General features: G+C 41.4%; 1 protein-coding gene across 1 annotated transcript; it reads left to right on the top strand.

Annotated features, from left to right (window-relative positions):
- Positions 1–1,292: 1,292 nt before the first annotated feature.
- On the top strand, positions 1,293–14,501 carry ANXA7 (annexin A7). The gene is made up of 13 exons (XM_058029406.1): positions 1,293–1,372; positions 2,818–2,875; positions 5,663–5,879; positions 6,198–6,299; positions 7,460–7,500; positions 7,765–7,867; positions 8,151–8,245; positions 8,912–9,025; positions 10,282–10,452; positions 11,956–12,126; positions 12,233–12,308; positions 13,526–13,638; positions 14,153–14,501. Exons 2-13 carry the CDS (start codon positions 2,819–2,821, stop codon positions 14,273–14,275), a joined length of 1,383 nt encoding a protein of 460 aa, XP_057885389.1. The 5' UTR covers positions 1,293–1,372; position 2,818; the 3' UTR covers positions 14,276–14,501.
- Positions 14,502–16,100: the final 1,599 nt, after the last annotated feature.

Raw genomic sequence — 16,100 nt, 5'->3', positions numbered from 1 at the left:
TGTACTTGGTTCCCATGGAAACAAGGATTAAAATATATACCTGTCCTGAAAGAAATGTGCTTAACAGGTGAAATAAAGTAGACATGCACTCGGAGTGTCAGCTGAAGAATGCTGTGAGGATTAAATTCTTAAAGCCATTCCTGATGTGTTCTGGGTAAACAAGAGAGAACAAGCCAAATTTTCCTGGATAGGTAATGTATTAGATTCATGGGGCTTTAAGTGTTCTTCATTTGAAGTGAGCAAGCATGGTAAATTATTACCCAGCTATTTTCTGCTGTCTGCGCTTCATGCTGTTTTATGGACAAAGAGAACAGTGGTTGTTATTTCATCTAGAGCTGAAGTGCTGCACCAGGTTACAGGAAGGAACCAAAGCTGTTTGCATTGGAATGGTCTCTAAACTGCTAACATGTTTGTCATAAACAAAAAAAAGGGGGATATTTTGAATAACTTCAAGTAACTGGTGCATAATATTATAGGTGAATCCTTCATAAATTCTATATTGTTCGTCAGAATGTCTTATGAATAATTAACCATCAGGTAAAGTACGTGTGTATAATGTCTATTCAAAGTATAATATTAATAAACATTACAACAGACAGAAACAAAACAGTAGGCGCACTCCCCATAATTACATTCAAATAACTATAATTAACATTTCTTTCTAGAAAAGTGTATGTAGTAGTTAGCCAATCTTACCTTTATGTCCTCTTGGGACTTAGATCCTGGTCTTCAGCAACTACAGCAAAAGGAGCAGCTCCTCTAGCTCTATGCACTTAGGTCTTTTATATTCTTTGCCTGTTACATGCAGTTCTGGCGGCCTGGGTGACTTGACGGACTCCCTGCAACTACTGAACAATGATCCTGATTTAAAGACGCATGTGTTATTGGATTACAGACTTGGCTTAAAACTACACGTATTAGGGCTGAACTCCATTGCAGTGGTGCTACAGGGAAACTGCAGTGTGGACTTTTCCCTCCCTTTCCTACCGGGTGGCAGAGGGCTGCCGCGGGACAGCATCTTCGGGCGCTTCCTGCGGGAGCGCTTCCCTGCCACAGCTCCACGGGCGAGCGGCTCTGCGTTCGTGGCACTTGCGCCTGTGAGCTTACCTCTCGTCCGTCCGAGAGACAGCCGGGCATGGCACAGCTCCCTTCAGCGAGACAGCCGAGCCTGCACGGACAGCAAAGGGTTCTGTGCTGGCAGGGCCGTCGCTACCGGCACCGGGCGCGGTGCCCCTGCCCGCGGGGAGCGCGGCCCGTGGGCCGGGCGGGGCGGGCTCGGTGCCGGGGGCGGGGCGGGCATCGCCGACCGCACGGGCTCCATTTTGCGGTGTGGCTGCGGAAAGAGGCCGGAGGCTCCGCAAGTTCCCCTCAGGTGAGGCGGCTGGGGGGGAGGGTGGAGCCCCTCGCCCCAGCCCCGCCGGCTCCGCTCGCACCGCCAGGGGGCTCGGCCGCAGCCCCGGCTCTGCTCAGACATCGCTCGGGGGCTCGGCCGCAGCCCCGGGGTGTGGATGGAGCTCCGGGCAGCGCTCCCGGAGCCGCGGCCGCCCGCGGTTCGGGGCTCGGCAGGTGTCTGGCCGAGGGAGGCGCCGCCTGCCCCCGGGAGTCGCACCCCCGGCGGGAGCTGCCCTGGCGCTGCGGAGCGGGGACGAGCTCAGGTGGCCTCGGGAGAAGTGGGTACCGGGACACCGGGACACTTGCCTCCGCCCGCAGCTCCACCTCGCCGGAGGGCTCGCCGGGCCGGCCCGCGGCTGGCGGCTGTGGGAGCGGGAGGAGCCTGGGGCGATGCGTGACTGCCCTGAGCAGAGCGGGGCAGCCGCAGGCGGGGCCCTTAAAGGCCGCGGGGGCGGGCGCGGTGCCGGCGGGGCTGCGGGGCCGGGCGGTCCCGGCGGAGCAGCCGCCACGGGGAGACTTCTCGGTGTTTACCGGCCGAGCTCCCGCCCCACGCACGGAGCGCGGCGCGCCCGCTGATGTTTCACCGCGGGCCAGTGCCGCAGCTGACTCACACCCGGCCCCCGGCTCAACCCGCCCCGTGCCCATCCGCGGACAGCGGGGGGTAACGACAGTCTGACGGAAAAAAATCTGTCGTTGTTTTGGTTATAAAAATAGTTATGACAGAGCCACTGTTCTACTTGAGGATGCTTGTGCCAAATTTCAAGTCCATTTTTTCCCCCCGCCATTAAAAGTTTCATAACCTGGCTAATGGTCTCAAATATCCCTGCCCAACTGGTTGGCAACATGCAGGATGGGATGATCTTTACCCCTATTCCCCCAAGTCCCTCTGTTAAAAATGTGACTAAAAAAAAACCAGTAACTGTCAGGAAATAGAAATTTGCTCCACAAATGAATAAATACCTCTTCTTATCAAATTACCATTTTACATGGTATAGCTAGGGTACTGCTCTTCTCCCAGGAACTACCCCTGTGAGCGGCGCAGTGCAGGATGATGGATACAGGTGCTTGGTGCAGTCCAGAAACCTGCATAGTTTCTATCCTGGCAAAGGGTTCAAGCTCCCTCCTGCTGGCACCTCAAAGTGTATTCTGTATTTTAGAGCTTTCTGGAAGTTTGAGCCTCTTACCATGCTTAAATGTGTGTCTGACCCTAAATAAGAGTGATAGTTAATTACTGTGAGTTGAAGATGCTTCCCTTCTGAATTCTGATTGTTATGGTCAGATGTAGAAGAGAAAAAAAAGGAAAGTTCTCTGGGTTAATAGCAGATTATTCAAGTGATTTAACAGATAATTAGCAAGCAAATACCTACTACAAACTCAAAGATAGTGACTCACAGTGAAAATATCTTTTTCATTTTTCCTCCCCAGAATGTCATACCCAGGTTATCCCCCTTCTGATGGCTACCCTGCTTTCCCAGGTTATCCTGTAAGTATGGCTCTTGAATGTGTTGCATTCCTAATGCACTTGTGTTCTGTGAATACCCCTTCTGACTGTGGTCCATGTGTCTGTAAATAGTAGCTAGCAGTAAATAGTAGTAGTCAGTTCAGGTACCCTGTTCTCTAGTCTATAGTCTTTGTTTTCCTCTGTATATCTCTGGGAATGAGTTTACAGCTGTCACACAAGAATTCCAAGAAGGAAGCTTAGTTTTTTTAGTGACGCCCATTGTTCCAGAAAAGTCTTTGGTCTTGTTTTATTTTATCTTGTGAGCTTGGTGTTTTAAATATAGCTGTCTCATCTCAACAATTCTTCTTCTTTTTATTTTTTAAAGTTTCTTCTGTAAATAGGAGGCCCTTCACATGTAGGGTTAGAAGTAATCTCTGAACCAGTCTGTACAAAATACTCACATAGCCATATCCCAGGATTTACAGAGATGTTCAGCAAGCTTCAGTGGTCACAGCCATCAGGAAGAGCTTGGAACACTTCACTCAAGTAGCCCAGCTTTCATATAACACCAAGTAAATATTTTTCTGAGGATAGAGGACACTCTGTCTTGACTACCTTATCCACAGGACTGTTCCACCTTCATCTCACAACTGAATGGACTAAAAATTTGAAGGAAACTTAATGGAAGGCTGAATTGTATCAGGTATGGCTGATACTGCAGTCTTTCTGATATGCCTGCAATATTTTTCAAAGCTAGAATAATCTCTGTACTTTTATGGCACTGATGATGGCACTTGCCATGCTGTAACTGTGGGAATTTTACCTGTGTTCTACGTAGTACAGAACCAGACTTAAGCACGGATCAGCCTGAATGCCTTTAAGATACTGAAAAGCTATAAATACATGTAAAATATAAACATATACATATAAATACGTGCAATAAATTCTCTGATGATTTTGCTTTACAATCTATCCTCACTACTTCTGAAACACTAAAGTCAGTCAAATGAAAGACAAACATGTTAGAAACAAGACTATTAACTCCAGGATTTTTCTTCCCTTAAGGTTCTGCTGAACCCTCGTGATTGTAGCTATAGTTTACTTTTAACTACATCTGAAAATATATTTTTTCTTAGCTAACATCTAAAAAATAGCCAACTTCAATGAATTAATTTATAAGACCTTTTAGACTTGTTATCAATGATTTCCTAGTCTCATTGATGATGGCCAATGTGATAACCAATTTAAAAAGCATATGTGAAATTGTTTTTCTCTGCAGCACCAGTAGTAATCTGAGCAGGGCTTTTGAGGATCCTAATTTTGGATTTATGAATCTAAATTCTAATAAAATCTTTTTGTTGAGTCAGGCAGAGAAATGTTAGACTGTACCTCTAGGGAAAAGAATATTATATAGCCTGGGCACAGAAATTTGGGGATAGAAATCTTGGGGCAGCCAAACCCAAGAACATTTGATTTAGGCTTTTCTGCTCTGCACTTCATTTGTTTTCTGGGGTCAAGAATGAATGTGTACTATATGTAATGTGTGATTCGTATTTCTAAAGCAGTAAAGATGATTCCCAGCAAGTGAGTAATGGGTCCCATCCATTATGCTTCATTATGAAGCTGATTTTGAATGCCTGATTTCTAAGGTCATGTATAATGGTTTTTACTTTACAGGGCTTTCCCTTAGAGATCTAGATTATCCAAGCAAATATTTCTAATATATCTTAATGCTAATAGCACCCTTTGTGGTGTGGCTGGTGAATCATACATGTAGCAAAACAAATATATATCTGTTAGACTTGTTCTTTTTATTTAAAACCTGTAACAGCTGTTCAGTCTGACTCAGTGATCCAGATTTAATAATTGAATGTCCATGCTTTATAACCTGGATTCCAAAGGAAATGGGGAAAAAACCCCCAAAAAAGTTCTTACCCTGTAACATTAGAAAATACTGTTTGGGCAAGAGAGGCAGAAGTTTCAAAGCTACTATGATCTTAAAAGTATTTTAACAGGGGCTGAGCTCCTAATGCTTCAAAGAGAGCAAGCTGAGCTGAGCTCACCTCCTCCTTGTGTGGGATAGAAAGAGAAGCTTTCCAGTAAAGGACCAGGAGTCAGAGTGGCTGACAAGACGAGTGTGGCTCAGCACTGAGTCCTCAGGGAGGAAGGCTAATGGACAGCAGGCTTCAGCAAGAGCATCTCTGCAGTGCTGTGTCTGCTTGTGGCCCCCCAGTACAACAAAGGCATGGACGAAGAGAAGCATGTGCAGGGAAGGCTGCTTACCTGGAGCAGAGCAGGCTAAGCACAGCTCTGTTCAATTTTCTGCTGGCTGAGGAGGAGCAATAGAGACACTGGAGCCAACTCTTGTCAGATGTACACAGTGAAAGGGCAGCTAGCAAATACAGCTTGCAATTGCAATTTGGTTTGAGGAAAACATTTTTCTCTAGGAGAGTGGTCAAAAACTGGAACAAGGGCCCAGAGAGACTGTGAATTTGTCATTCCTTGTATATACTGAAAACTTGACTATCAGCATGAGCTCGCCCAACTCCAAAGCTGGCGGTGCTTTGAGGGTGGATGGGATCACAGATCATCCAGAGGTGACTTCCACCCTGCATCAGTCTCTGATTCTGTGTCAACATGGGAGATGCATCAGAACACCCAACCAGGAGGACTCCACCCAGGCTTCAGGAATTCTTCTGCTGCTCTGAGCCCTACAACTAACTGTATAATTCACATTGTTATTATACACGTGGACATTTTGGCAGCTTGGGAGTTTTTACTCTAATGTGCTGTTAACAGGCATACAGACATCCCATTTTTGTGTTTCAGCCAACAGGACAGGAGTCTGTCTATCCACCAGCTGGTCAGTATGCCTATCCTGCTGTTCCTGGAGGATTCCCTCCATCAGGAGGAGGGACCTATCCTGCAGCACCACCAAATGCTGGGTTTCCAGGGGCAGCAGGGTATCCTGCCCCAGGGGCCTACCCCGCTTCGGGGGGCTACCCTGGAGCTCCCCAGGCGGGAGGAATGCCACCTTACCCTGGAGGTAAGATCCTTTGTTAGAGTACCAGTCAGGAGTGATCTCCAGTGTAACCATTCCCTGTGCTTGTCAGAAACAGCAAAGAAAGGCAGTTTTGTTCATTGATGGGTGCAGGCAGCAGCACGCAGGCAGCCAGGTTGCCATCCAGCAGTAAATACCTGAGTGCTGCTGGCAGAGCCTTGCTGGTTCTGGGTCACTGCGCAGACACAGAGAAACCGGTCTCTTACATAGTTTTGTTTAACAAGCTGGCTCCTGTTGTGTCAAGAAGTCAAGTACAAAATACTAAGTGTGCTAAAGTCTTTTTTTTTTCCCTGGCTCCTCCAGGCCCTGGCTTTGCTGTGCCTCCCACGGGGCCTGGCTTTGGTGGCTATCCACAGCAGCCTCCTGCCCAAAGCTATGCTGGAGGTGGACCAGCGCAAATTCCAGGTATGTCATCTATAGGAAACTCCAAGCATCCATGGTTAAACCAAGAAACTCCAGGATAGGTAGTAACAAATTAAGCCCTTACCTTTGTTACTTGTAGCTGTTGAGGTTCCTATGCTGTGCACCTCCTGCCACCTTTCCTGACCAGGCCACTGAAGGGCTGATAAGAACCATGTCTGTAGGTGCTACATCCAAAGGGGATGGCTGTCCCTCAATAATGGTCATGATGTAGTGGTTTAGGTCCTTTTTCAAACTGCAAGTATCTGATGAGAATTGTGAAACCCAGAGTCCACATTCAGTGAGTATCTAGCAGTTAATCTCAATTGTCTTTTTCAGATCTGTGTGTTCACAGTGATTCCTGACACACTGGAGAAAGAGGAAAGGAGAATGCACACATTTGCTTAAAATCAGTGCAGTGTTTTTAATGCTTTGAGTGGTCAGTTGCTATAGAGATTATTTTCTTTTAGAAAATCATATACAGAGATATATAGAGACTATAGAGATGATTTTTTTTACCTTAGAGATGATTTTCAGTTACTTCAGAGATGATGTCCTGGAATGTATCAGTTGTGTTTTAAAGAAGTTCAAAGAAGCAAAACCTTTTTGTTTTATGGTTAACTCTAGTACTAAATTGCTATTAAACTGATAAGGAATGTGCATACATATTATGAATAAAAACAAAATTCAGTACAAAATATTAATTTTAGCTTTTGTATTACTAGTGCTTTTGATCACAACATGAAATTACTTCAATCCTTTTTGCAGCAATGAATTCTGAATATTTATTCTTTACGTGCTAGGCATTTTAAAATGTACGTAACATCTTTTAAAGAGATCATGGAACACACATTCTTTGTTTGGGCCATCTTGGCTTCTGTCAAAAATAGCAGAATTTCATAAGGAGAGATCCTTCCAATTCTCACAGCACCAGTAAGTTTAGTATTTTTAGAATTGCCTTGCTAGTGTATGTACCAAAATGCATCTGTGATGGCTTCTTCCCACTATCTGCAAGGGAAGAAATTCAGTTATAGATTGTGGTAGGTACCATTAGGAAAGAGGTTGTGTGCAGTGGTAGGTTTGACTTTATATTCAGATTAGATGGCATTTCCATAATAAGAGGAGACCTAATTAATTTCTCCTTCCTTGTTCTATATTTTCTCTAGGATTTCCTGGTGGACAAGTACCCTCCCCAATGCCTGGTCCGGTACGTGCTCTTTTCTTTTCTATAATTAATCTTATCTGTCTTCTGTAGTTTTAATGTTTTTACATCTGATTTCCAAAGGCTTTGGTTTTGTTCTGCATCAGGAGTTTCCATCTACCCTCAGAAAAACGTTGCCCTGATTCTGTGTTAGAGGAAAAAACAGATAACTAATGGAGAACTCCTTCTCAAGTACTGATTGCAGAGTTGTGATTTTAATTTGAATTTTTATTGTGTAGATATCTAGTTACACGTGACTCTTATTTTCAGCCTGCTGCAGTGGTTCAGTGTACCCAGGGTACAATTCAAGCTGCTCCAAACTTTGATGCTGGAAGGGATGCAGAAATCCTACGCAAAGCTATGAAGGGTTTTGGTAAGTAAGAAATAGAAGCTTTAGTTCTTATTGATCTAACTTCTTAATGCCATTTTGTTGTTTTCTTCAGTGCTTATTTAACTATACGACCCTCCCAGAAGCTTTTCAAAAATTACCTTTTCAAAATGGCTGGGGTTATTTAGTAGATGAAGTTACACAGAAAATTTGGTGGACTTAAATAGCAGCCTCTTATGTAATTATGCCCAAATGCAACAGTATAAAATGCACAGTTTTAGAGGGACTATATTGCATTCTTACATGACACTGCCCTTCTGTTTCCAAGGAACCGATGAGCAGGCCATCATAAATGTTGTTGCTAACCGCTCCAATGATCAAAGGCAAAAAATCAAGGCAGCTTTCAAGACTATGTATGGCAAGGTATGTTCACTAGTTCTTTGAATTGGGAAACAAACCCAAACTTTCAGCTGCTGCTTTAACTGCCTGGTTGCATTTTAGTCCTGGGGAATGATTTGAGCATTTTTAAATGCACTTCTTTTGGTTATAATCCTTATGTATTGGGAGACATCTGGTATTTGATATAGGGTTGTCCTGATACCTGGCAGAAGGAGGGGTGGGGGAAGGCTGGAGGCTGTCTCTGTCCCTGACCACACAAGAAGCTTCTCTAATGCTTGACAGAAAATAATCAAGCTTAAACTGCCCTTGTATTAGTGTCTGAAACTACAGATTTTTTTTGCACACAAACCAGCACTGAAATCTTCTTTTTCCCAAGAAACAAACTGAGAAATGATTGAGGATTGGATAGTAAATAAAATTCCAGGTTAATTTAATTTCTTCCCTGTGATTGTTGCAACCTAAAGTGAAATTTTGTAGTTGTGGCATTAATGAGGAGATAATGGAGAAGAGCTGAGCTGTCAGAGATTTGGACAGAGGGAAGTTCTTAATAAGAAATAAAACAAAGCTTTACAGGAAAAACAGCACAAAGGTACAAAGGTAGAAATAAATCACAGAAATAAGTTCTAGTTTGATCTTTCTTCAGTATATAATCTATATAATCCTGCCCTTTCTATGTTTATAATTGAACAGGATTTAATTAAAGATCTGAAGTCTGAGTTAAGTGGTAATGTGGAAGAATTGATTCTAGCCCTCTTCATGCCTAGTACCTACTATGATGCCTGGAGTTTACGTCATGCAATGAAGGTATGGTATTCCTGCAAAGGAAACAGGTTAAACTGTCTTAAAACGCTCATCTAAGAATACCTGGTCCCAGCATTGTTGAAAAATCCAATAGTGTCAAACAAATCCTGGGATTGCAGGGCTTAAAATTCTTTTCTGCTGCATCCCTAGTTCCAGACAATTCCTGCAGGATTAGGCAATTAGCCAGGGCAAATGTCCATTCAATAGAGGAGGAAATGCTGCAGGACAGAACCTTGTTCTCTACCACCTGGGCATAATTTTTGCTAGAACCTAGAAAGGGCCAGGGTTAAAACCATAACCCCTGTTTAAACTAAAGGTATATGCATTTCCTTGCTAGAAATAAACCTTTGTTACTGAAAGATATTTTTGAATTTTCCCTTTTTTACCCCAAAAAGATAATGAAAAAGTAATTTCTTAAAGTCAGATGATGGATGTATCTGTTGAAATATAAAGACACCATTTAGAGATTAGGTGAGCTAGTTGGTGTAAACTTTTAACTCAGGTAAACTGGTACATCCAGTTTACTGGAATGTCTTGCTTGAGCTGCAGCAGCTAGCAAGTGGAAATGAGCAACTCAACCCATGTATGAATGCACACCTTCTAGAGAACATGGAGCTTAAATGAAGATCTGCCTTTAATGGGGAATAGCCACAACCATTTTCAAAAATTCATAATATAAGATTACCTGGAAGTCTCACATACATCTCCTCTCCTACAAATCCTTCCCTGAACTGAGATGCTCATGCCAGTAAGATCCCCCTGTATACAGAAATCACAATTAACTTTTATTCTGGAGAGAGGGAAGCATCTATAAAAAGTTCCACATTGTGGAAGCAGCCACATTTAGATAGAGAATACACTTGTGTACTGACCAAAACAGAATTTACATGTGTACACTTGACTTTAATGATTATTATAAGGCTTTACCTTCCTTTGATAAATTTCCAGATTAAGGTTGCCAAAGAATTTCCTTTCCTAAACCATTTTGCCTTTAACTTTGGCCACTGCCACTGATGTGGATGTATAGGGATGTTTTGGGGTTTCAGTTTCTCTGAACTGGTGCAGAATGGCATGTTTGAGGAATCTTTATTCCATTTTAAGTACACAGGAGACTCAGTGCTTTCACACTGCAGGGATACTGCTCTTACAAGCTAGATTGTATTAAATTTTGAAATACCAGATGACTGCCCTATTTCACAGTTGAAGGAAACTGCATAGATAGTGCTCTGTATTTATGCCTTTGTCTTCTCTGCCTGCAGGGAGCAGGCACTCAGGAGAATGTGCTGATTGAGATCCTTTGCACAAGGACAAACCAGGAGATTCGTGAAATAGTGAACTGCTATAAATCAGAATTTGGAAGGGACATTGAAGAAGACATCAGATCAGACACTTCAGGACACTTTGAACGACTACTTGTATCTATGTGCCAAGTGAGCTTTATTTTTTACTTTTTTATATAAGATAACAGTGTACAGTCTGGTATGTTTAGTCATAATGGCTCCACAAATAGCCTGTGCGTGCTTAGCATGAGGCAGGTTTTTAAGAAATTAGCCCATGGTCATTAATTTATTCCCTAAGATATGACACTTCAGTCCCTCCTCAAGAGATACTTCTCATCTACAAATCCATTATGAATTCTGTGACCTAATTTAGCACCCTCAATTAATATCAGAAGTTATGTGGAAATATTGTGCAGATGCAACCAAGTGAATCCCTAAACCAGTGCTCTACACTGCTGTTAGAGCAAGATGCTTTTTATTTTTTGCATATATCAACAAAGCAATCTGGGTGAAGCTGATTGGATAATCTCTGTGGTATGCAGAATGCCTGTGAGAATCCCTACAAACAAGATAAGACGTGCCACAGGGCAAAACCTCCCCTTCAAGTTACTCCAGTGCCTGCCTTCCCTTTATGTCACCAGATGTAGGGAGGTACTGCTGTTGAACTCAGATAATCACTGGAGCTCTTTTATCCCATATCATTTACTAGGGCTTATTTTGTGTTGAAGAATAGTAACGTGCCATTACTCATATTTAGGAAGAAATATGTAACTAATGCAACTTCCCACATTTCTCTGATCAATTTGCCTATTTCTGTTAGAATTTCTATGACACTTCTCTATCTTATTGGCTTCTTCCTTTGTGAGAGTTCGGCTATGCTCTAGATATTTGGTTAAAAGTCAAAATCTACAAGAAAGCAAACCTGGAGAAGCTCATGCTGCTAATTTTTATTTTGATAAATCCAGTAGTTTACAATAACTGACAACCACATAATTTAAATAGTATATTAACCTCTATAGATACAACAGTATTGGAGAGAATGTATTCAGCCTACTCAGCCAGTATGTTTAGTAGTGTCCATCCATGCACTGGGCAGCAAAATGCCAAAACAACCAACAAAGCACATAAAATGTAATATAAGCCCTACTGACACAAGTGTAGTAAGTGGTTTCTAAAGACATTCTTACTTGAAATAAGCATCTTATAAATAAAATAGGAAGGAAACCTGAGATATTTCAGGTGTGCATATTCAGTAAGATAATTCATTAGTTCGTTTGGGAAGAGTCTTTGCAACTTGAAGCCTAGAAACAAACAAATCAAGAGAAAGCTTACATTATTAAGTAAAATAGAGAATTAAGTACAGTACTTAATTAGAACTATGAGATGGTTTGTAGGGGTGAAGTTATCTGAGTCAGTGTATCTGCAGTTTAAAGCGTGTCCTACAGATAGTGTTCTAAGCCACTTTTGTATTTACTTCCTATAAAGAATATTAAACCAAAGAGAAATTTTAAAGCAATGTAATGTATTTCAAACGACCTCTCTTTCTGCTTCAAGCTTTGAAGATATATGCTTGGGATCTCTGTACAATGCAAGCAGTTAAAGCATAGCTTTCTCTCTGAAATTTCATTTGAAATCTGTTGTCTTTGCATTAAGGGTAATCGTGATGAGAATCAAACCGTGGATTATCAAAAAGCTCAAGAAGATGCTCAGCGTCTGTACCAAGCTGGTGAAGGAAAACTTGGGACTGATGAATCTTGCTTTAATATGGTTCTGGCAAGCAGAAGTTTTCCCCAGCTGAAAGCAACAGTTGAGGCATACTCCAGGGTAGGAGGTGTTCACTGATTTCAAATAAGCTTGGTCAATGTATTTTAAATTAAGTTCAGTTGCTACTGCATTTCATCATCCTCATATTAATCTCATTTATTTGTAGATTGCTAATCGTGATTTATTAAGCAGCATTGATCGAGAATTTTCTGGAAATGTGGAACGTGGTTTGAAGACCATTGGTAAGTTATATGTTCTTCCCTCCCCTCTTATCCTTTAGGAATTAAACCTAAATGTAACCAAAGAAAAATCCAATTCAGCACTGGCCATATGGCAACTGATCACATAATCAGAGACTCTGCTAGAACAGAAGTAGCTTCAGTTATTCAAATGATTCATCTTGTACTGAAGTGAAGAAAATAAGCAACCATCATGAAGAAGTCAGTTTCAAATAAGAAAAGGCCACATAGAAACTACTTGTCACTTCTCTGGGAAGGCAGGCAAGTGCTCAGAACCAAGGGTCACTGGTTAGTGCTTGTAGCTGTGTAATTCAGAGTTCTGCAAAAGGGGTGTACCAGTGTCACAGAGCTGTGACTGGGTGTGCAGCTCCTCAGCAGAGACAGCTGAGCCACCCACACAGATAACCTCAGAGCCAACATGAACCCACTGAAGGCACAGTTCCTTTTCCATCCCCCTCCTCACCATCATCTACCCCAAAAAGCTCAGCTGTGGCTAAGGACAAGCTTAGCAAAATAGATGTTGTTTTGAATTCACTTTTTCCTACTGACTTGCTATAATAAAGCAGTTCAACACAATTCAGCACAATTAACTGATGATGAAAATCAGTAATATTTAGTAGTAAATCTGGAGACACCACTCATATCAGTGCTTACCCAAATGATAGCAATTCTGTAGCCATAATGGATAAGCAAAAACTTACCAGAGTATATTCTACTCAAAAGTTTAATGGGAAAAATTCAGGTCTGAGAATCAGATAGAAGAACAGTGGCTTGTCTCTGAGCGTGAACAATCTACCTGAAACAAGATCTATTCTATAACTACAAGAGTTGCAGAACTACTACAGCACCTTCTACATTTGGACTTTTCCTAGTGAGATTCTAGCAATGGAACATGAGTAAAATACCTTGTGTCCCAATACCAAGGAGAAGAACTGTTTTAGAATTAACTGTTGAGAATTAAGATTTCAGAGTTTTGAAAAGCACTTCCAGAGGAGTTAACTGCTACTAACTGTAAGTTTTTGTGTGAGGGAATAACTCATTTGATCAACTTGAAAATAAGTTTAGCTCTATAAGCAAGTCCTGTTATTCACAGTAACTGGATCTTTACTAAGACCAACCTCTAGCTGTCTACACCAAAAATCCTGCCAAGTTGATCCTGCCAAGTATCACTACATAGGATACATTACTGGAACTAATCCTAACAATATGCTTTATTGCAGTGCAATGTGCTTTAAATCGCCCAGCCTTTTTTGCAGAAAGACTTTATTATTCTATGAAAGGAGCTGGCACAGATGATTCTACCCTCATCAGAATTGTAGTCACTCGCAGTGAGGTAAGAAATTCTCTCCTGTGTAGCAGTCACATGCAGCAGAAAACCATCTACCAAAACCAGCTTGTCACTCAGTTCTCCTTTCACAGGTGTAAAATCATGTACTCATGAAGCTTTTATGGGGCTCACATTTAGATGCATGTGTTAATTAGCTTTAAAGCCAGCTTTCACATAGTAATTTAATTAACTCTGCCTAGATTGCAGTAACTGCCTGTTTTTAACTGTTGTTGCCCGTCTAAGTAGCAAGTGAGCACTTCCAGGTGAGAAGTTCACCTGTTCACAGTTAGGACAGCACAATCTTAACAAAGCATGGAACAACTGCTGCACTCTGCTTTGGGAGCTGCTCTTCTACCCTTGGAGGGACCAGCTGGCTTGTCCACTGCACAGTGTTAATCACTTCACATCTCACCCTTGGCATTTGTTCTCTAGTTCACAAGGGAGGAGATATGGGGTGACTGTCTAGGATTTAAATCATACACTGTGGTTGAGTTTTCTGATTTTTTTTGTCTTTGCATAGATTGACCTCGTGCAAATTAAACAGATGTTCACACAGATGTATCAGAAGACACTGGCTGCAATGATAGCAAGTGATACAAGTGGCGATTACCGGAAGTTGCTGCTGGCAATTGTTGGGCAATAGAAGAGGATTATCTGGTTTTTTGGTTTGTTTTTTTTTGAAACAAACTGAAGGACATGAAACATGCTTTAAGTAGATACCAACTATCCCTGTAAAAGAATAATTTTAAAGGTTGCCTAATCAAATACGCCTTCTTGATGATTCAGTAAGCTTTTTGCACTTACAATGCCTTAATTTACAGCACATAATATTCTTTATTGTATAATAAAAGATATATCTTATCTATTAGGCCCTAAGCCTTAGTCTTTTTGACACAGACAAAACCAATTCCCCTCTACTGGATTCCTGCATGCATCTCTGTGGGAGTCAACTGTTTCAGCCAAATGAATCTGCAGAACTCAACAAGTTTCTGAAATACCTAAACTGCTGAACTTACTGCAGAAGACAAAGCCCAAGGCTGTGATGTAAAGCATTTTACACCCTGTCCCCTTTTAATATGTTTCCATCATAATGTTGAAAAACATGCAGATGCACAGTTTAAGTCACAATACACTGACAGTTTAGGGGCCTTGGCAGAATCTGACTGCACTCACCTATTAAATTCCTTAAATTAGTGGTTAGGTGAAATGGTAACTAAGGCAACAATGGAAAGGAGAAATTATCTTGGATCTGATTCTCAAGTCTCTTTTGTAAAGGAGTGGGTTATATAGTAGCTGACCAAGCAGTGAAAAAGCATTTATTTAATGCTAAGCTGTAAATGCAACCCAAAGCAGTTGTGATCTACACGATATAAACGGCTATGTCAGTGTTTTCAAAGGATTTAAAGAGAACAACTTCGAACAGCACATATGGATGTTTTAGAAAGATGCAATGAATCTGTCCCCAACATAAATTTAAGAGAAGCTTCAAGTCCAGCAGTAATAAGCAGTGTGTTCTTTCAGCAGTGCTTTAACAAGTAACAATTGTATTATAGGACACCCTCACACAAACAGCACAAACCTATTTCTAGTATTATCAGACAAAAGTCGCTAGGGCTGGTAGAGCTGGTTCCAAGATGACAAACCTTTCACTCTGCACAGCATGAACATAGAGGTTTTTACACAGCAACAACAGATTATCAAGTGTATCATACAAAAAATCTTATGTGTTTTATTTACATCAGTAGTCTGCAACCTAAATCTGGTTTTAGACTATAAACTTTTTCTGATACTAACTGAGAAATACAGTTCAGCTGGGTCAGATTAATTATTTCAAATACAAATTAGATGGAAGATGTTTTGGAGAGACTAGAAGACATTCTACTCTGTACTGCTTTGGTCATCCTTAGCGCAAGCATCCACTGAGATAGATATACATGTGTGTGTATAGATAGCTATCCATCAATAGCTTTCCAAGCTTGACCAAGATTCTTAAAAGCTTTGGTTCTCATTTGTTCCTGAACAAAGTTCTTTACATATGAAGCACCTTAACACTTAATAATTAAAGCATATTATTGCATAAGTGTCTTTTTATGTGACTGAAAATCCCTACCATTTCACTTGTCATTCAAAGCAGAATATTGATTAAATCTGGTTCATATACTAGCACAAGGAAATGAACAGATGAATAGGCTTCTACGTTCTATTCTATGTGACTGTAAAACATGAAGCTGTTTTATGGCAAAAATACTTTCTTTCCCTCCTTAAAATGCTGAAAGCATAAAGCAAGTAATGCAAACTACTTACAGTTTTCTGGGCATAAGGAAATAATTTCTTCTCCCAAACAATATAAGAATTAGAGATGGCTCCAGACACCACCTTACAGAAACACAGAAAATGAGTGCTGGCACTCACTTTACAAACAGCAACACCCCCAGACACAACCCTGTTACCTGACTACTTGCCAAAAA

Source organism: Melospiza georgiana, chromosome 8 (genome assembly GCF_028018845.1).
Source record: "Melospiza georgiana isolate bMelGeo1 chromosome 8, bMelGeo1.pri, whole genome shotgun sequence".
Lineage (NCBI taxonomy): Eukaryota > Metazoa > Chordata > Aves > Passeriformes > Passerellidae > Melospiza > Melospiza georgiana.
Note: the sequence above shows the minus strand (reverse complement) of the source record. Positions and strands in the feature narration are given on the sequence as shown.

What these genes read in the sequence shown, in the direction of transcription:
- ANXA7 (XM_058029406.1), top strand. Translation starts at nt 2,819, where the DNA reads ATGTCATACCCAGGTTATCCCCCTTCTGATGGCTACCCTGCTTTCCCA. An exon ending in CTGCTTTCCCAGGTTATCCT is followed by an intron (nt 2,876 to 5,662) that starts GTAAGTATGGCT and finishes TTTGTGTTTCAG; the next exon opens with CCAACAGGACAGGAGTCTGT. An exon ending in ACGTGGTTTGAAGACCATTG is followed by an intron (nt 12,309 to 13,525) that starts GTAAGTTATATG and finishes GCTTTATTGCAG; the next exon opens with TGCAATGTGCTTTAAATCGC.